This window comes from Sander vitreus, chromosome 4 (genome assembly GCF_031162955.1).
Source record: "Sander vitreus isolate 19-12246 chromosome 4, sanVit1, whole genome shotgun sequence".
NCBI classification, from domain to species: Eukaryota; Metazoa; Chordata; class Actinopteri; order Perciformes; family Percidae; genus Sander; species Sander vitreus.
This window is the reverse complement of record NC_135858.1, coordinates 7,089,582-7,110,530: the sequence shown is the minus strand read 5'-3', so window position 1 is coordinate 7,110,530 and position 20,949 is coordinate 7,089,582. Positions and strand designations below refer to the sequence as shown.

Genomic DNA, 20,949 nt, shown 5'->3' with positions numbered 1-20,949 from the left:
TCCACCTCTCCACTCTTTGTACTCAGACCTACATCTATCTATCTGTCCTTTTATCTAAGCCCTGCTTGGTGGCTGGTAGGGCGAGCGGCTGGTGACCCACTTCATGGCTGGCTGGTTGGAATCACAACAAGGTGGGGCGACTGCTTTAGGGTCACTGGCTCTGTCGGCCCAGGCACCGGAATTAAGAGCCGCTGCGACTAGAGGGGGGCCTCATACTGAGTCTGCATGCTCAGCCCTCTGAAATGGGTTTACGCCCCACGCTGACCAAACAAAACTCTGATTCAGCTCATTATAGGTTTCTTTGGTGATTCTGTGTTTCTTTGTGTGTGTGGAACACTTAGCAAACAGATGCACACGCAGATTTAGACAACAAAAACAATTGCACATTTAAACCCGTGGGAGTGAAACGCTGCACTTTTTTAGTATGCATTACCAGTGGGTTGAGGATATAGGAGCAAAATATTTAAAACTGTGGCATTACTTTTTAGCTAACCTGCGTTAAATATTAGCAATTAGTCATTTGAAGAACATCCATTAAATGTAGATTGTGATATTTCTGTAAATTATGATTTATTTAGGTCTGTAGTTAATTGTCCAAGAACAGCTGTCAAGGGATGTTTTGAAGTGAAGGCATCAAACTAAGAGCAAATAATAGTATAATATAATAAGAAAGACATGTGCTCTGCCGGACTCGTACATAATAAAAACGAGAGTATAGAGCTCAACAGTGTGGTTCTGGAAGTAAAAGTCTAAACCATCCGAGGTAGACTGACCACGAGCTACGTGGTTGTGAAACGGAAGTTTCTGCTCCTGTAGAAGCTAGAAGTCTGCATGAAATCAACCTTATTTTAAGAAAAACATGTTTTATCTGCGATCTTATGGAGAAAAACTACAGTACCCACAATCCTAAGCATAACAGCAATGTCTCTGATTGGTCCAACTCGCTGTTACCATAGAAACGTTTAACGTACCCGCAAATCCGGAACCAGAGCCGTTAAAAAAGTGGGCGGTCACGTTGAGCTCTATTCTAAAGAATAACACTGGTTATCGTAAAACATTTGGGCTTTCTATGCGGGGATAGTGAGGCCGGTATAACCTCCCCCTCTGTCTTTCTCTCTAGACCAGACTAGATCAGACAACATAGCTTTATTGAGACCAGGTGGAAATGAAATGTGTGTTTGTCTGTGTGTGCTTTGAGTATCATGTGCATAAGCATGGATGCATCCTTCTCTCCTCACAGTATAAATCAGTTTGAGACTCAACCATGGAACAACTGTTGCGACGAGATAAAAAGACTGTGGGCAGCTGAGAGAAGAAAGAGAAAGATGGTAGAGAGGGAGAAATAAATGCAAGGAAAGAAGGAAGATGATGCCTTCCTTACCTGGGTGTCAGTGGGTCTGGTCGCAGCATTACATTCAGTGTCATCCATGACAGCACCATAAGAGCCAACTACACACTTCACGGCTCGCATCTGGTAACCTGGCCCACACGAGGTAGTGCACTGGGTTCAAAGAGAGAAAAAAAGTAGTGGTGGGGGAACATTAGCAACAGTGAGACAAAGAGAAAATGGAGAAAGACGTAAAGAAGGCAACCAAAAAAAAAAAAAAAAGTTCATTTGAGCCAAAAAAGCAACTCCCTCACACACACAAACAAATCCAAAAACTGTAAACATAGAAAATAAAAAAAAAAGCTTATTTCACCCCTCCACTCCCCTGACAAACATCCTAAGATCCAAGTTTCAAGCAGATAAGAGTCTTAAAGATCAAATACATGAGGAACCTTTGCTCATGTACATTGCACTTGTCTTTTTTCTACTGTAGCCAAGTCAGAGGGTACTACCCCACGCTCTCTTCTGCCTCGCTGCCTCCAATGAAACAGGGTCAAACTTGTGTGGCGGCAACTTCAACTAACATTTGACAACGCTTCATTAAACGACTTCAAATATACCTTAACATGCGCACATCCTCTGATGGGGGGCACAAAAATATCTCAAATTTTTGGGTGTTCAGTTCTCTGTGCACAGACACAAATGAGACACTAAACACACAGACACTATATACTGTATTCATAACCCTATATAATGCTTTTGTAGAAGAACACGCCTACCCACATCATCCATAGCTTTTGTATATTTATTATGGCAGGATGTGCTCTGTGTCAGTCGAGAGAAAAGGGGACAGTGCTAAATAATGAGCTTAGCTTATATGTGTCCTCTCCTTGGTTTGCATCTGGGCAGAATTCATCAGAGAAGAGAATTACAGAGAAACAGTTTTTTGTCAACGTCAGCCTCTGTGCTGCTTTCCATCAACGGGGTAGACGTCTATATTACATAAGAAAGCAGTGGCTGTTGATCAAGATATCTGGAATGGCCTCTTGGAAAGACCAATTCATTTTCTGATATAAGACGTGAGGACATGAGGTCAACGGGCCAATCTTAGAAAAGAACAGTAAGTAAGGTGTAAGTGCAATTTCCAATCATAGACAAAACAGAGTGATTCACTGTTTAACCTGTTCTGGAATATAAATTAATTATTTAACATAATTTGTTTTTATCACAAATGATCAATTAATTTACAAGGTATAGTGTATACTATACACTATTGTTAACACTCACCTGTCCCCAGGGTCCGACCTGCCAAGAGGCACACTCCTGCTGTTGGCACATCTGCACCGACTCAGGTTTAGATGAGCCACAAAAGCGGTCGTCTAAACGGTCCTCACCAAACTGACACCACATCTGACGGTGCTTATAGCCTTTCCCGCACGTCACAAGACACTGGAGGGAAAATATTTCAGGTTTTAGAGACAGATATGAATACAGTATATTACATGAGCACTGGCCACTTTACCAGCCATTGAGCCTGCTGGAATTCCAGTTCATGACAGAGGGAGATCCCTTAGTGTTGTGGAAAGCAGGATATGCAGATTACAAAACAAATAGCGGTTGGAAGGGACTAAAAGACAGGCCAGAGTATCTATTTATGTGTAAGTACAGTGCATGTTTATACAGTGCAGTGTAGGTGTTTGTATTTATCAGCACCACATGGGAGATCTGAAATATTCCTGGAATGGAGCCCAATGCTTTGCAAGCTCCTCGCTCTACAATGTGTAAACTGTACAGCAGTTAAGTACTATCTTACCCTGCAATCAGTGATTTCCCAACACTCTAGTGGAAGGAGGGGAGTAACTCTCCCAAAGCTGAGAAATACACAATCAGCGCTGGGATTTTACATTTGATCCAGATCACTGTTGGCTTAAAACTATAGTATTTATACTATTTCTCTTTACATTGACTAAACCCAGCTTCATAAACACCACGAAGTCTTCCTCACAGATAAATGCAAATGCACAAGCCTTATGTTACTGCATGCCTTAACAGAAACTCACAAATGACAGAAAAAAAAACATCTTAAGAGGAATAATGACTATGTATATGGTTGGAAATTAAATAAAGGAATATTTTAACATAAGCATTAAGTGTATATACTATCATTGCCTCAATCTAATATATGTGACCAGTAAATATCGGACCGGTCTTCCTCTAATGGAAACGAGAATACAATATGAGCTGAACTGACCTCAGACCAGTCGCCAGTCTTCCATTGTGGACAGAGGAATTCATTACAGGGTTGGACGGTCATCTTGTCCCTTTGACTGCATTTGCTCTCATCCCCGCCAGCATCGGCTGCCTTTCGACACACTGCCCCTCGACGGCGGGTGCCCCCACCACAGCTCTTGGTGCACTGCAGTACAGACGTTGGAACATCAGCTAGTGTAAACACATATACACAACCTGTGATAAACTTTGACAAACATCTGGATTATGTTCACACACAAACCCCACACTTCCTACAACAATCTTACCTCTGACCAAGGGGAGTACTCCCAGCCACCCGGGTTACAGTCTCCATGGCAACCTTCCTTGTCATCAGGTTTGCGCTGACCGCTACAATAGCGGTCATCAACCTTCTGGGTTTTACCATCTGTACGGCTGATTTTGGCACAGTATATTTCCAGGGTACGATATCCCAGGCCGCACTGAGCTGTGCACTCACTCTTACGAGCCACATGCCACCTGCATCAAGGGTGATAGAGAAAATCCTGGTCAGTATTTTTAAATGACCAAGTCAAGAAAGAATTATTGATTGGTTCATATAGCTACTAAAGGCTGGTTGAACTAAGACAAACCTGAGTTCACATTCAGTGTTACAGGGTTCAGTGATGACAGCAGGTCTAGCTGTACCGTGACACCTCTGGTCTGACACCACGACCCTGTCTGACTCTCTGCTACAGAGAATCTTCCGTTTGCGCTCTCCTATGAAGACATAATGATGCAAGTTGACAGCACGTAAATTAAAAAAGTCAAAAGTTTCTCTTAGAATTCTTAAGCACCATTTACCAAACAAACATTGAAATACTGCACGCAAAACAGCAATTTGTTGTTACCTCCACCGTTATGGATATTAAAGAAAATGTGTTGTTGTGTATATTTAGACTTGGGATGTTGTTCTTTGATGAGAAAGACACAAAGACGTGCAAAAATTCACGACTAGAGTTGCAGTCTAGGGTTTTATAACTTCATCCTCAAATGAAACTCCATTACCTTCCACTGCCTGTCTGACCTCAAGTTCTGTAAGATCCTGCAAGTAGTTGCCACGCAACAGCTTGCTCAAGTACAATATAGATCATCATAGGAACGCAACGACTACCAGCAGCAATGCGAGTGTGCTTCACCTTGGCTCTTGTGTTGACATCCCTGCACTGAATCACAGTGGGAAAGAGATTTAAACCTCATGTGGCTGCAGGAAACAGATTCTCTATCAGTACCTCTTGTTACAAAGCTTTGCACCTCAGTGCTATGAGAGCTTTGTGTGCCCCAGAGTGCCAGAAAAGCCGAATAAATCAGAAAATCAAAAGGTGCTGAGGGCATTACATGTTAGCTGTTTATCCTGCTGTGTGAACTCATTGGTTTCTCTTTGGAATTTACTGTTGGTTGTTCAAGCAGAGCAGTGTCAAAAAGTGGAGAAAGAAGTTCTCAGACAAAGTGTTTGAGTCATAACATATAACAGGTTTTCGAGTTTACCTGCGATCCGCCTCTGCACGCCTACATACTCCAACATATCCTGGGTCAGGTCAAAGAAGGAAATCTGACACAGCATACTATGAGGTCGAACTTTAATTACTTGTTCCAAACCTATATGTCTAGCATGAAGCTGTCAAGTTTAGCCAGACAATCTTCTCTTTCCTATGCCTCCGGCTCAGCAGTTCCCACGTCTCCTCTCTCCGTTCCATCTCATCTTTATTCTCACCACACCATTTATCATTGAGCCCTCCCATCACCTCACTGTGCTAACCCCTTGTGCCTCCCCCTCACCTTGGCACAGGCGGCTGCACTCCTGCCAGGGCCCATAGGCATCCCAGAGGAACTGCTGAGGTTTGTCTTCTATGGGGATGTTAAAGGAGTACCTGACATCTGGGTTGTAAAGGTTCCCCACAGACAACACCTGGGGAAAATGCAGGCAATGTGATATGCATTATTATACAGTAGGATTATAGGAGTTTCTAACATCATGGATAGTCCACATCTTCCAAAGTAAAAGTAAAACCTTTTGATGGTCAAGCCTGTAGAAGTATTTAAGTTTCACTCGTGCCACTGCTTCTAAATCGATCTACCTCTGCATCTCCTCCATGGCAATCTAAGCCATCGTGATAAGGAAAACTTACCTGGACAATGATCTCCTCCTCGATGCGGTCAGTACAGTTGATCCTCTCAATGACATGGTCAGAGCCACTGTACTCAATGACGGCATTTCCTACTTTGATTTCCCTTTTGAACATGCTGACCACAAACTCTCCATTGAGCAGGAACTCTCCACGGCTATTTGATATGGCTGCAGAGAGAGAAAAAACACTTACTGTGCTTGATCCCACTGACACAGAGAGCCAGAATGAGCAGTATTCAATGTGAAATGTTTTGTGGAAATGACCATTCCTATGATACTGACAAGCTAAAGTAAACAAAACAATAGCTTCTTTTTGCATGGGCCAGGATAGCTTGCCAACATTGTGGCTAACATTTTCATTTACAGTAAGGCACACACAGTAGGCAGCAGTAAAGTCTTATCGGGATAAAATAATTCTCTGTTTCTGCAGAAGTCCCATCCAGGGGCATCCTGTTCTGTACAACCAGTCTGCTGCACTGCACTCATTCAGCTTAATGCGATTATGGAGCTAATTTCCTGCCTTTACTTTCCTCGCCATTTCACACATTACACTAATATGACCGTGGAGAGCGGCCCTCATTCTGGCAAAATCGTCTCCACTTTGGGCACCTAATAACTGTGCACATACACAAATACATTTAACCTTGATGTAATGGTAGCCAGAGGGCTATCTGAGCTCAAGTATTAGCACGCTCGTGCCAACAAAACATGTACACTAACAGCAGACAAAGCAGCCCTATCCAGACAGACAGGCCTATGGTACAGAAAAACACACATTTACAGAACCAAATAAAATACACACCTGCACACACACACACACACACACACACACACACACACACACACACACACACACACACACACACACACACACACACACACACACACACACACACACACACAAGACACAAGTGCTTATAAACCAACCGACCTTGCTGGAATGGTACCCACAGGCTTAGTTCTGGCTCATTAACACGTTAGCATGCACGCTATATGCCAACTCCTTGGGTTTGCATTACATGACTTTACACTTAAAGCTGAACACCGTCATTCACATAGATAGGCAGGCAGAGATAACACATGCAGGCTTTCAACAACACATTGCTTTAGAAATGACTGGATACAGTATTTTATGGAAATGTGGAAATACAATGAAAATATTAACAGTAGTTTCTTTTAAACAAAATGTTGGATGTCTTACAGAGGTAGTTGTCATCCTCCGGTTTCCCTGAGTAGCTGTGTTGCCGCACATCTACATTTGTAGCACCACTGGGTATTCGCACTACTTCATTATAGCCTGCAAACAGTGTGTTAGTGTGTTCAGATCATTAGTTCACTCTAGGTCTGTGCCTATGCTAACAAGTGAGTTACACTTTCAGGGCTATTTATTCTGACAATTAAGCACATGTAAAAACGTGTTAAAGCAATATGTCTTATACTTTCTGAAAGTGAAATGATAGTGTAATTTAAAAAAAGCTGTAGCTCACCATAGTGGACGATGTTGAAGGTGCCTGCCACAGTTTTGCAGGAAGAGTTGTCACCTCCGCACACACCACACTTGTCCCTCCTGGCTTTAGAGTTCAAGACATGGTCACAGCCCGCTTGCTGCTCAGTAAAGAGGTAGAAGGGAGGGATTTAAGAATAAGAAAATGCCAGGAGTAAATAGTAGTAGTAGGAAAGGGACAAAAAGAGGGAAAGAGAAGTTTGAAAAGCAAGAGAGAAGATCAGATGGAGGACAAAGGGGATAAAGAGGAGAAGGATGTGCAGACAATATTATATGACAATGTACAGGGAAGTTAGACAGATTTTTTAACAAAATAAAGACTTTCTTCAGCTAACACAGTTGCTTAGAAAAAGTTCAACACTGCAATATCAACATGTCAGATAAATGGCCTTCCATTATTACTTGATTAAATATTGATAATGAAAGAAAAAAACAAACCCTGTGACCGTACAAATAGTTACATATGAACTTATTTAGTTATAGCCACATCGCTGACACCCATCTGAAATGAATTTAGGTGACACACTAGAAATGGCATGAGCTCTGCTTGTAATTGGTATTAGCAAGACAAATGAATGAAAAAGAATGAAGAGCTTAACTCTACTGCCACAGCATGGATCAAAATCCACTTGCCAAGACCAGGAGGGCAACTTACTGAACCACAATCTAAACAAAACACTGTGTGTTGTTTAGAGTAACCCACTGTTTCTTTCAAGAAGCATATTGATGTTTATGGTGTGTTAGTAATCAAGCTTTAAAACTAAATCTGTCACAGGTTTGAGGCAATAAACCCAGTATGGTCTGGCAAAGGATTGAAATGCTTCTTTTTTTTAAATATTTGCTGTGACGATGATTATATCCACCCCACACAATAACTATGCAAGAATGGTCACCTCTAGTTACGATAACAACATTAAAGTTAATTAGAGTTAGGAACCTCACCCTGCACAGGCCCTGGACACAGATGTCGTTGGTATCGGGTCCACACGGCGTGCCATCAATGACCCTGTCCCTGAGCTGATAGTAGGCCGTGCTGCCTGCCACCCTGCAGAACAGCTTACACCTGTCCTTCATCAGGACTAACAAATGAAACAAGACAGAGATGAACACTTAATACCAATAGATGTGAATGTCAAACTTACATTATGTCTATTATGCACAAGTAAACCAGGGTTGACAAAAGGAGAGAGCAGGGTGCCAGTGATTGAAAAAAGGATTCTCACTTCCGCTGTACTTGGGCACCCAGCGAACATTAGGAGGTAGACCGTTGATGTTGAAGTGCCTGCCATCGAAAGCTGCACATTGCTCCTCCCTGAAATCCTTCTTCTGCTTGGAGCAGGGCTCAGAATTACAGGAACGAAACTTCATTCGGCGGCCCACACAATACATTCCTCCATTCCTTGGCCTGAAAGCAAGATTGAGGAAGTGAATGGACCAATCATTGTAATGATTTAATACATATTTTAAGTAGATGTTTTAGAAAGCATCTTCCACCTTTTCCCTTCAGATTCAAACATTCATCTTTCTGCCCATTTTCCTTTCCAACCTATTGCTCACCATCACACACCTAGAGTATTCCATTTGCATTGTTTTCAGGTTCAAACTCTTTCTCACCATGCCAAATTCTTTTCTATCTGTCTAATAAACTAGGATGAAAGGCAATATTTAAGGAGCCTCAAGTGATTCTTTATTTACCAGGAAACAACTCTTTAAAATCTGCCATCAGAGGGCCTGTCTTGATGAACAATAACTATGGAAAGAATTCCCTTAAGAAGGCTTGATCTATGGAACATTGACTTCAGCAGCTAAGATGGAGACAAGGTCCACTGGGCATTCATGACTACAAAGAGAGGGACTGCTCACACAGGTCGGTTGCATTCGCGCACAGCGATCTTGATGCCCCCGCCACATGTCCGCGAACAGGTACCAAAAGGGCTCCAAACTCCCCATGCCCCCTCCACAGGTGTGGCGTCATGCTCTTTAGTTATACACAGGCCGTGTTTGCAGTGCTACAATAAGAGAGAGAAGCAGAAAAAAAAAGTCAGATGAATGAAGAGAGCAAGATGGAGAAAAAGTCAAAAAGAGAGAGGATGAGAGTCAGCACATTAAATCCTATCCATGGAACTGGCAACACATCTATCTGCTCTGCCGTGCTTTGATGCTAATCTGGGAGAAATTATACAGTGAAGCAAATGGAAAAAGTAGGAACTGAAAAAGACATTTCACATGAAAATGTCACACGCATTGTCAATAAATACATCTTGACTCATAACAGACGGATAATCTTACACTGTTCAACAAACAGACTCCATCTTGAGTGTTTAGTCTGGTGTACTGCATGGCATGGGATGAGAGGTTGGTGTAAACATGAAAAGGTTTCAATGTGTGCGTGTGTGTGTGTGTGTGTGTGTGTGTGTGTGTGTGTGTGTGTGTGTGTGTCTTTGGACTTGTCGCTTTCATGTTCTCTCAGTCTTATAGTGGCAGGAAGCGAGGGGTTAGTGAGAAAGTCCTAATTAAAAGCTACACTAAGAAAGTCGCCTCCATCATTTACAGCTTTACACCACCTACTTACATGCCAGCCATGTTCAATTACTGGAGTTTACATATGTGTCAATGGCACGTTGATTTTTTTGAGTGTCTGAAATCTTGCATTCTTTTGTCATTTTGAATTACAACCCCTACGAGCAATTTTTGGTTCATGAGTCACTAGAAAAGTTGTAAGATCAAAACAAGGAAATACGGTGAGGATTGTCAGATCATCAACACAAAGCCACGTGAGTATTACTGTATATCATAGTGAATAAAAATGTGGCAATCCCATTGAGTGTTAAAAACACTTCACGCAATTTTTACCTTTACACGTTCACCTCAAACTTTTGCATAGATAAAACAGTTTTTTTTTTTTTTTTTTTTTTATTGTCAAAATAATAATGTTCCACATGACACTTACCTTTCCAAGAGAGCAGTCAGTGCCATCTGCCCACGGCATGTGCTGGGTCCTGCAGCCCCGCTGAGCGCCCTCTGGACTGGTGCACCACAGCCTCCGACACTGGGTCTGAGAAACAAACAAACAAACACACACAAACACAACACACACACACACACACAGAAAGAGTTAGACAATCAGAAAGACAGGGCACATAAATATCTTGTTAATAACCTCACCGTAGACAACTCTGTTAATACATGGACTCCATATGGCAGACATCCAATTTATAGCACATTATAAAACATTATGCCAGAATGTGACTCCATTCATTGAGTTTGCTGTATCAGCCATCTCATTTGCCAGGTTTGTCTCAGCCAGTAGCTTACAAGACCTTTCTGTCTAGCCAGATAGCATGAGCCAAAAAAAACGTTTCCACGGTGCTTTAGGGTGTCAAACCTATTTTTGAGACAAATATACAGTATCTGGATGGTTTGATGTGATGATTCTCGCCCGGTTGCACCTTTTTTCATATTCATGTTTTAAGGAGTTATTAACAGAATGTATAGGTGCTGACATCATCACTTCTTATATATGCATTGCATTAGAATTGTGTTTGCTTGTATCTCAGAAAGAACTATTAGTATATTGTTAAATACAGCGAGTGACTTTAAAGGCTTCAAATGCAGCTGAGAACCTCTGCAGCACATGATCATATCACAGGAGGCTTCCCTCCGAGACCCACATGTGCAACATGACAGTTTAGATTTACACACCGACTCCACTTACCATATAAGGGCACACCTGCGTTCCCTGCCCAAATATCAATTCACACTGTTTATTGACATTGTATATCCGTCCAGGCAGCTGCTGCGAGAGACTGTATGGCCTAGAAACGGGCTCGTCGAGCAAGCACTCACCATATCCTGTGCTATTAAGAAATACAAATAAAATGACTTAAAGAAAAAAGGAGAAAAAAACAAGAGACACAAACAAACAGAAAACACACTCAGTACAGCTGGAGATGTCATTTTTCTGTACATATATACAACCCCTACTGTACATACAGCTTACTCAGTATCTTGACAGATTTCTGTTTATATTCAATCAGCTATATGTAGTTTGCGGTGGGGATCTCAAGAGTTAGGGATGCAGGGAGAACTTTAGATAGTTGGGGGTAAGGAAAGCGGTTTTGGATAGTTGCCAGATGCTATACCATTTACTCTCTATTACAGTAGTAGTTCCCTGGTTTTTCTCAGCGGGTTGAGAAGCCTTAGGAAATGAAGAGTCTAGAGGCTGCAACAGCCCTGAGAAATGATGACAGTTTTTTGCATTTAGGCCTAAAAATGTGTCTGTTTTGCCAAAAGTGGGGACAAAATGCACTCTGTGTGTGTGTGTGTGTGTGTGTGTGTGTGTGTGTGTTTGTATGTTTAAGGAAACATATTTGTGAAATCTATGTGATAGTTATAAATACAGTTTTAATCTTAATCTTTAAAGGATATTTGACCAGAGCTTTAAACTGAAAATAACTTTAAAAATAGTTCAAATGTACAGTGATTTTTACTTTGCATATACTATTTGATTTCATGCTGTTTGAGTTGTTCAAAAACTTTTCAACAGAAGCAGAACTGTATCTACATGATCTTATCCCCATGTATGTTTGGAATAATCTTGAAGAAAAGAGTATGACATACTCAAGGAACTCTGTGATGTACTTCCTGCTACACTTGGACCACATCCAAGGGTTTGTGTTGTAGTTAAGTGTGGGAGCCATCACATGTTGCTGAATCTTAACTCCATCCTCCTTACATTTGTTACTGTCGTCATGAGGCATGTTGAACCTAGCAGAGAGAGAACAGAAAAGCAGTTTTCAAGTATCATAAAATATATTACATTACCAAGAGATATGTTTTCGTTTTTTCGAGTAATAATTCTGTTGATTGTTATATCACGCAGATGCACATCTCTGTAAGACCACTGTTTGGCTGAGATAAATGTAACAAAAGCCAGTATGATGGTGATGCATGCCTCTATATTGCTTCTGACTGCGACATTAAAGTTTTAAGTGTTTCACAAATCTTTTTATGTGTCATTTGTTCGTGCACATTTTAAATCTAAACATTGATTGTATATCTCCGCTGTCACTGTGATATTGGCTTTGGAGAACCCATTCAAGGTTGCAGCTGGAAATATTTATTTATTTATTTCCTGCTTGTGGGGAGTTTGGAATGAAACCAGCACAATATTAAGTTATATGAACACTGGGCAAAAGACATAGCAGAAAAAATATGATGTGAAAATCAGAGCCCAGTGAGTATAAGAGAAGCAATTAAGCTCTTGCATGGTGAATACATAGATCCTGGTTGGTGGTGGACAGGTACAGAACCACACTGCCCGCAGCCTTCCCCCTGAGCTACTCAGCTCCCCACCTGACAGGTACCATATAACACTGAGCTCTGGGGCTAAGCAGTCGTCAAGCATGCTGTCACCGCTTGATGCGGATAAACGTGGAATTGAACAATCACACCTTTTGTTTAGTGGTTAGAAGGAGCATTTGTTAGAGATGATGAGGGCTGTTAAGGTCTGTAACAGTCTCCACTGTAGAAGGCTAACCTCCCCCCCCAGCTCTGGCCGTCTCGGGACATAGGAAAATGCAGTGTGCTGAAGGGCAGGTTTTACTTAAATTCTGAGAATCCAATTTACAGACTCTTTTCTCTCAAAATGAAAGGCAGGCCAAATTAGAAGATATGATCAGAAACACACCGAAAACAAAAAGGAATGTACAGCTGTTGTATTGTCCACGTATGCAAGATCCCTTGATCCCCATCTGCTGGTAAGGCATGCGTTGAGTCCTAAAAGACTTTTAAAGCTCCACCAATGTCTCACTTTTCTCACAGCAGAAACTTTCACTAACTGAAGTGATAACAGTCCTTGAAGTAAACAATCAGTGGAAACATGTTGTACTTACACATGGCCAAGTTCATGGGCGATGGTGAATGCGGTGCTGAGACCATTGTCCTCGCTGATGCTGCAACTCCTGTATGGATCACACACCGTCCCCAACTCTGCAAGTCCTTAAATACATACAAATTCCAGTTTTCCTAATTTTCCATCATGATCATACCACCATCAACACATGAAGTACAGTATATATTAGTTAATGGTTGCAAGTCTATAAAAACAAATCTACTTACCTAAGGTGTCACACTTATCCCTTGCTCTGCAGATGTCCTGCCTGTGGTGAAGACACAGATAATGGGTCATAGTCAATGGTACTGTAGAAAAGAAGAACACTTTCCCAAACTTCAGGGGATCCTTCTTATTTAGGTAAACAGAAGTTCCATTCATCAGGCATCTGGACCCCATTTGATATATGTCTTTGATGCAGCTGATTCTCCAATAATGTATAATCATTACAATGTGATTTGGTTCATGGGATATTTACCTAAAACCTGTTCAAAGTATATAATTAAGCTTAGCGTTAGTTCACTGATCCCTGCTACACTGACGCTGCTTCACTCACTCACTGCTGCTGGCAACGTTTTGCCTCCACCACCCCGGCCTCCACCTTTCTACTTCAGAGTCCTAACATGACTCAAAGTTTAAAATGGTTTTTAATGTCTTTCTTTTGGATCACTCTTTTATACCCGGGGGGGTTCTGCATAGCGCTCCCTGGTTCAGCTTAGCATGCTGCTTGGCTGGTCCAGGGAGCATTATCAAGAGCGGAGCCATCGGCGCCAAGCATAACTGTATTTCCATTTGTTGCAATAAATGGTTACATCTATGACAAGAGTGTTCCTGACTGAACATGCAGCAAAGAATTTGATAACTTGATAAATGTCTTGCACCTGGTGATTAGGATGGCAGTGTCATGATGGGAATGGTGGTTATCATCCAGAATGTTCTGGCTCTGCTGCCAAATGCAGAAGTTCTTTAAAGTGGTCTGTGCATTAAATGAAATGACTGGACCATCCTAAGAACAAACATAAAGAAATAATCAAAGGTATCATTTATTGATTAGCATGTACACCACATACATGTTGTAAGTGTGTAAGTATGGAGATTAAAACACATTTAGCAATCTTACCAGCTCGTTGTTTATTATGACTAACTTTACAATCACAATGTTAATCAGGTTGCCAATGCTAGGGTCCTTGTAGATAGAAGATACCTGAACAAAGGAAACAAAACATGAGCTCAATCAAGATAAGACTAGTTTTAATATTAGAATCAATATGTTACAATATCTTCATTAACTTAAACCAATTGAAATGTGACACAGTATATTTACTGGTAACTGTAATGTAACATGGACTGCCTTCCTGCAGTTTCAAGCAACTACCAGGAATTTGGTTGATTGGAAGATCAGGTGGCCTGAGCCCCTGTTGAGAAAGTACTGTAAGCTTTGCCAAGAACAGAATATAGGTCATCTCAGACTCCCCCTGAGGACTGTCAGCCCCAGACACCTGTGGAAGCTAGTATTTGAAGTGGCCGAGAGTATGCAGTCTATGTGACATACCTGAGCTTATTTTTAACATTCATCAAAGCAGTCAGGCTCTACCTCAAGCTGCCCTCTCGTCCCCCTGGCCGTTTGAAAGTGGTGTTTACCCCTGCCCTAGGCTGCCCTTTTCCTTTCCATGGCCCTCCTCCAAAGGCCACCTGACTGACTTGCAGCACAGGTACATATACATTTAGTGAACAAATATGCACACATGTAGCTACTTTCTGGCCATATACATGCATACATATAAACACACTTCCATCTCCCAGCTAACTGCCTCCAACATTCTCTACAAGCAGCCATGAAGATAGAACTTACTATGGACATTAATGTGAGTATGTAGTGCTGTAGGTTGCTGCCGTGATGTTCCACCATTTTGCTGTCGGCCACCAGCATGACTTCAACGAAGCGCGGGTAGGAGAGGAAGCGCTTTGATCTCCTGTGAGGTCCTGAGTCACCGCTGCTATCATTTGATGGTCTAGCAGTAGCACTGCCACTCTCCGATCTGAGCAAAGCACCGCTGGCAAGGCCAGCACTCAGTGACACCAAGTCGTTAAATATACCAGCGCTGACCACAGGGGCTGCATTGGATATAGTGGTCAGCCCAGCCACTGGCCTTCTCTTAAGCTTGTGTCTCTTATGTCTGTGTTTGTGTCCTGGAGAGAGACGTCAGAAGGAATTAAGCATGAGTAAATATACAAAGATGGAGGGATGATGGGAAATACATTCAGTCCGAAAAACAGACAAGGTATGAATCAATGTTTGTCGTGACAATGTGTTTACAATTAAGCTAAAGTGGTGGTTTATGTATTTAAAGGTGGAGATAAATGAGGTAAGTTTGTTGTCTGGAAGTGGGTATTGTTAAAATATCTCTCTTTTGTTTATTGTTGCTCAAAGAGTGGGTTGACAAATGAACGCTGCCTGGAATGCCTTTTTCTCTCTCTCCCTTCTTTTTCAGAGAGAGGAGGGCAAAGAGTTCAGACTAGGTAAACCTGGCACCCAGCCATAAAATGATGGAGCACAAACTGCAGTGCACACACCAAAAAAAGGCAGTTCCACAACTGGGCAGAAAAACCTCTTACACTGAGGGGAATTAATTCTGATTTTAATCATGACATAGCAACAAAATTGCTGAATGCCCGTCTTGTTTTCGCGTCTCGTGCAGATAAACCTTACTGGACCACCAGCAATACATCCCCACCTAAATAGCAATGAGGTGGACTACATCATATTAGTGGATCTGCTTTCAGTATACATGATTTATAATCGAAAAAAAACAATTTGCTCTACTGCAAAACTTGGTAACCTTGGAACTTTGTACAAGGATAAAATGGCTCTTAGTCAAATGTATTTTCCTTCAGGCTATGCTATCACACACATACAATATACACACATATTGTACTACAGAATGGACCAAAAGAGAAACACACACAAAATACAAAGTACAAGAGCACACACACACACACACACACACACACACACACACACACACACACACACACACACACACACACACACACACACACACACAAACACAAACATTTACATGCATAGTGAAACCAAACATCTGTAAAAGATGTCCAGCAAACAAAGAGAAAATTTTTCCAGATTTATTTTCTTAGTTTTGATCATTTGACAGTTTCAAGTGGCATGACTCTTCTACTATACACATTTACACTGCTTGTTCATGGCAGTAGGTCGACCCAACTTTCTTATCAAAGAAGAGGAGGAAGTACAAGAGTCAACAGGAAGTTCAGCCAGTAAACTGAGATGGAAAGATACAAGGGTAAACTTCTAAATGATTTTTCCTGTGTGAGAGTTGGAAAGCTTCCTTTACTACTGTGCCGCACTCTAGGCACTGCACTGTGCAGGCTATAACATAATATGTCAGCCAAGATAGTTTCACACTATATGTTTACTTTAATTCCATCATTTGTAGCCTACTCATGAAAAGAAATCAAAATTACATTGTGCCATTTCATTACCATATCACAACAGATAGCAAAGAACAACTGAATAGTTACAAATTACACTATTTCATCAGTTTTCCAGAACTTTTCCTTTCCTCATTTTTTTTTTCTAGGATTTTTACAGTAAAGTATCCAGCTCCACAGAGCAATTTTATTCTTTTAAATATTTGCCTTTCAAAATCTACCTCAATAACCAGACAAAATCAAAAGTTGTCCTTGTTTTAGTACCATGCTACAATTACTGTAATAGCTCAATAAGCTCAGTTACTATTACATAATCGCTCCTGTTACAACTGACTTTGGGGGTATCGCAATGATTACGCCTGCTTATTCTGTGGAATACAATTCAAAGGTCACATAATGCATGCACATACAGACACGCAAATGGCAAATTTGTCTACTCACAATCAACAAGTATCCCATGAAAACACATGAACAAATTGCATACACAATTGTTTTTTGTTTTGTTTTTACACATAAAGCTCTTGGTAGGTCTATGATCAGAAGCAGCAGTGTGCTGGTTAGCTAGAAATGGGACACTAGGTGCAGGTTGACTGGAACAGATGTTTAAGTCAGCTGATTGGCCACCTCAGTGGTAAAGTCTAAATCAACACTGGTTGCACGTACAGTATCTGTGCATGTGCGTGTTTGCAAGCATATGTGTAGAGGCATTAAGGTTGCATCTATGTATTTTTGTGTCGCCTATATGCATGTTTGATTTGTGACAACCTTCTGTGTAAATTGCATGCATGCATACCCATCATGTAATAGACCATACCTGAAGTGTCACAAGATGAGTTCTCCCCAGATGTCTGTTTCTTTGGTGAACTCTTCCTGTATACAATATGAGGTTTTGTGTGTTCCTCTTCATAGTGTTCTCCTTGATAGCTGTGTAGGGGCTCCACAAAATACTCCCCTTCTGGAGACCTAAAAGTGCCAAGCTGGATGACAGAAAAAATGCATACCAGTTAGTCTCCATCCATCTATTTTCTGTAAATGCTTTACAGCAACAACATATACAAACATGGGGAGAAGATCTTGCTAAATCTACACAGACAGGACCAAGGGGAATATATAGTTCAAAGATATTTTTGCAAATCAGTGAGCTGCCATACCACTCTAATGCAATGTATATTTTAATTACAAAATGTTCATAGCAAGGAACAGTGCAATGGGGCTCATTTACTAGTTATTAGAGAAAATAAGCAATGCAGAGACCCGAGGGCTTTTTATAAAAAGGTGAAATAAGTGAATTTACATGCATGTAAGAAGCATAATAATGAGAGCTGTGATGCCTATCAGGAAAATAGTGAGACTGTATGTTCTTGGCAAGCTTGCTGAGAGCCTTGTTATTTGTATTTCACATGGCACGTTTAGTGTTGACTGGCTAACTTGGAGGTCTATGATGTTTCAGATAAGGTATATGCCAACCCAAGCACATGTCGCATCATGGGAGCCCTGGGGACAATTACGTTTGGCACGAGTCATTTTTGTAATCCCTGATAATATGAAAAAAATATATCATTCTCCTGCATGTGCAAAAATGTGCAGCATGGTGGATTGTTTTTCAGCAAGGGGGCACAAGAAGACATTTTATTTCTTCCTTATTCCCTTGAGCAAGACACTATTCTCATTAGGACCTGTACTTTGATTGACCTGGGGAGTTGGCAAGGCAAAAGAGAATCTCCCTACAAGTTTCCCTGCAAGAAAACCAGTATCACATTATTTTAGGCTGTACATAAATTTTGGGCATCAGCAGTATTGCCTGCTTTAGAACAAATGTGCCCTCAGAGGTCTTAAATAAATAGTAACAACTCTCTGCAGAACAGAGCATTCAGAGCATTTTAATTTGATTTGTCATTTGGGGAAAAAACGACCTCTTACTCATATCTGTCACTGTCTCACAGTGGCTTTTATGTATACAACCAGTCCACTTTTGCTCCACTCCTAAACATATTCCTGGGAGTGGGATCAATTTGTGATGACGTCGGTACCACCCGTACTCCCGCTGTACTAGCGTGCGTAAAGACGTCACCGACAACCGGGAGACGAGAGAGAGGCATGTAAGTAAGATTTAGAGTATTGTTCATTAAACTTGACTATAGCCCATGGACTTGGGAGTCTCTCAAGTTAGCACAGTTGTTCACTATTTTGAGAGTAAATAGTCTCTGGAAGCACCCCACAACAGGATACTACTACAAAGCTTTAACAAGTCATGCAGTCTTAAAGTAATAAAAATCTAAATCAGCTTTACTTCATCGTGACATCCAGTAAATACTAAAAAGTTGTCAAATATATATATATATATATATATATTTGACAACTTTATATATATATATATATTATATATATATATATATATATACATATTATATATATATATACGAATGCTTTCGTTTGATATTTGCACGATTAATACAAAAAGCAGGTTGCGCACAAAGTTTGAAATTTTTTTTTTTTTGCTTTACAAGTCCTGTATACAGCAATAATGGCCCCTAAATACCCATGGTGGAAAAGTAAAACAACCAGTTGTAAAGTCATCACATGCACGACGAGTCTAACCGTGCGTAAAACTCACCAGTCCGGAGCACAAACTGATGACCGCGGCGTGTTCTGCTTGTGCATTTACAAGTCCTTTATAGAAGCAGTGCCTTAACTCCGTGTCCTCCTCCTCCTCCACATCCCCATCTGTTGCAAAATCCGTAATGTTATCTCCTTGGGGCACTCCAAGTACTGTCACAGTATAGAGAGGTGCGAGAAATCCCGAATCCAGCGTGAGGTTGAGGTGATAATGCTGTCCGAAAGCAGATATCCTGTAGTGGATATTTGGCGAGGCCCAGTGATCCGTAGTATTGTCGGTGCTCTCGTCCAAACTTCGTCTTTTCCTCTTGAAGTGCACACTGGTTGGAAACTTGTCACCGGCTTCATTCACTCGCACCGGTGTTACAATCTCATAAGCGCCGATCTCCTCTTTTACTGGGGAATGAGGGCAGAAGAATATGCAATTAAGGATTAAGTAGCAGTGCAGTGCAATAGCATTAGTACAAATCGAAGAGCCCATATGTGTTAATCGATTGATTACGATTTACATATCAAAGTAATTTCTTGAAAAAGCTGTTGTTTAACAGCATGCAAGTAAATGATAATCAGTCAGTGAACTTTAGGTATCTAGTAAGCGCTGCAAGTCATGTGCTTGGCTGAATTCAAAACTCATTCATTCTCTGCCCTCAGTGTTAGAAAATAACTCCATAAGGGAAAATGCAGGGGGTTGTCAGAGCGGCATACTTTACCTATGCTTGAATTCAAAAGCAATTTCCCCGTAGACGCGACTACATACAAGAAATCAGGGAATAGTAGGAACCCCAAGCCCCAGAAGAGCACATGCATGATTGTCCACGTTCAGAAGAGAGCGGCAGCCTGTATTCCTGTAGTAATGTTGTATTCCTCCGGTCACTCCGGGCTTTCCGCCTCCGGTCCGCCTGCCACATCCAATTTTATTATCCTCGACTCTTGAGTAGATGGTCTCTGGTCGGTGAAGTACACTGCTGGGACGTGAGCGCTTCGCGGATTCCCTGGCGAACATGCATACTGCAGATGGGTGGGCTGCTCAAAGAGTCAACTGCGATGGGCTCCGCTGCAAGCCTGTGCACCAGCTTTCTCCCCAGCTAGGGGCGGGATCAGCCAGGCAAGGTACACTGGTGCTAGTGAAGCCACTCCCGTGTCCACTTTGGATGATGTGATATGACCAGTGTCTGGGTAGTTCACAAGTCTTTTTGGGCAGTTGTATACAATTCTAAGTTAACACCAGGATCCATACTCCCAGTGACCATAAAGTCCCTCAAATAACCGACTAATGTATGTATTGTAATGTATTTATGGAGTGATTCAATTATACATTTGCACTGTCATACACTTACTGTAATACTCCAATCATTTCTATAGCTTTGGGCAGGTTTTAGAGGGGTGGGCAGTTGCAGTGTGCAGAGCACATCGGTGACTATGACAGTTAGGTGAGGCCCATATAATAAATGCTTGCCCTGAGGCCACAAGCAAGATAATCTGGGCATGGCTGTATACTTAGAAGTTCACGGGATCACAGAGCGACAAAATGTAAACTGGCAAGCAGCGTAGCTAATATACAGTAGTGATTTGAGGTCTTAAGTAGGTGCTGGAAAAGGTATTGTGTATGGATAATGGTAATGGTTTTATGAGCTATAGTCTCCTCAGTAGAACAATGCTACAGACTGTATGGAAGCCTTTGTAGGTGCCTGTGTTATGTGGATGATCAAAGAGGGGGCTATCCAGTCTGCCTCCTGCCCCATTCA

At 41.5% G+C, this 20,949-nt stretch overlaps 1 protein-coding gene across 1 annotated transcript in view; it reads right to left on the bottom strand.

Annotated features, from left to right (window-relative positions):
* The window catches only part of adamts9 (ADAM metallopeptidase with thrombospondin type 1 motif, 9), a 47,994-nt gene extending 27,742 nt beyond the window's left edge, over positions 1–20,252 (bottom strand). The window contains exons 1-23 of the mRNA XM_078247929.1: positions 19,915–20,252; positions 19,203–19,600; positions 17,403–17,565; positions 14,973–15,310; positions 14,241–14,324; positions 14,002–14,126; positions 13,348–13,388; positions 13,122–13,227; positions 11,848–11,994; positions 10,943–11,084; positions 10,178–10,282; positions 9,091–9,236; positions 8,451–8,632; positions 8,170–8,306; positions 7,211–7,328; positions 6,925–7,020; positions 5,725–5,891; positions 5,375–5,504; positions 4,189–4,315; positions 3,865–4,075; positions 3,579–3,743; positions 2,615–2,776; positions 1,382–1,501 (exon numbers count right to left, since the gene is read on the bottom strand). Of these exons, the coding sequence (XP_078104055.1) occupies positions 1,382–1,501; positions 2,615–2,776; positions 3,579–3,743; positions 3,865–4,075; positions 4,189–4,315; positions 5,375–5,504; positions 5,725–5,891; positions 6,925–7,020; positions 7,211–7,328; positions 8,170–8,306; positions 8,451–8,632; positions 9,091–9,236; positions 10,178–10,282; positions 10,943–11,084; positions 11,848–11,994; positions 13,122–13,227; positions 13,348–13,388; positions 14,002–14,126; positions 14,241–14,324; positions 14,973–15,310; positions 17,403–17,565; positions 19,203–19,600; positions 19,915–20,011 (3,507 nt within the window). The 5' untranslated portion in view covers positions 20,012–20,252. The remainder of the gene's footprint in view (positions 1–1,381; positions 1,502–2,614; positions 2,777–3,578; positions 3,744–3,864; positions 4,076–4,188; positions 4,316–5,374; positions 5,505–5,724; positions 5,892–6,924; positions 7,021–7,210; positions 7,329–8,169; positions 8,307–8,450; positions 8,633–9,090; positions 9,237–10,177; positions 10,283–10,942; positions 11,085–11,847; positions 11,995–13,121; positions 13,228–13,347; positions 13,389–14,001; positions 14,127–14,240; positions 14,325–14,972; positions 15,311–17,402; positions 17,566–19,202; positions 19,601–19,914) is intronic.
* Between the last annotated feature and the right edge of the window lie 697 nt (positions 20,253–20,949).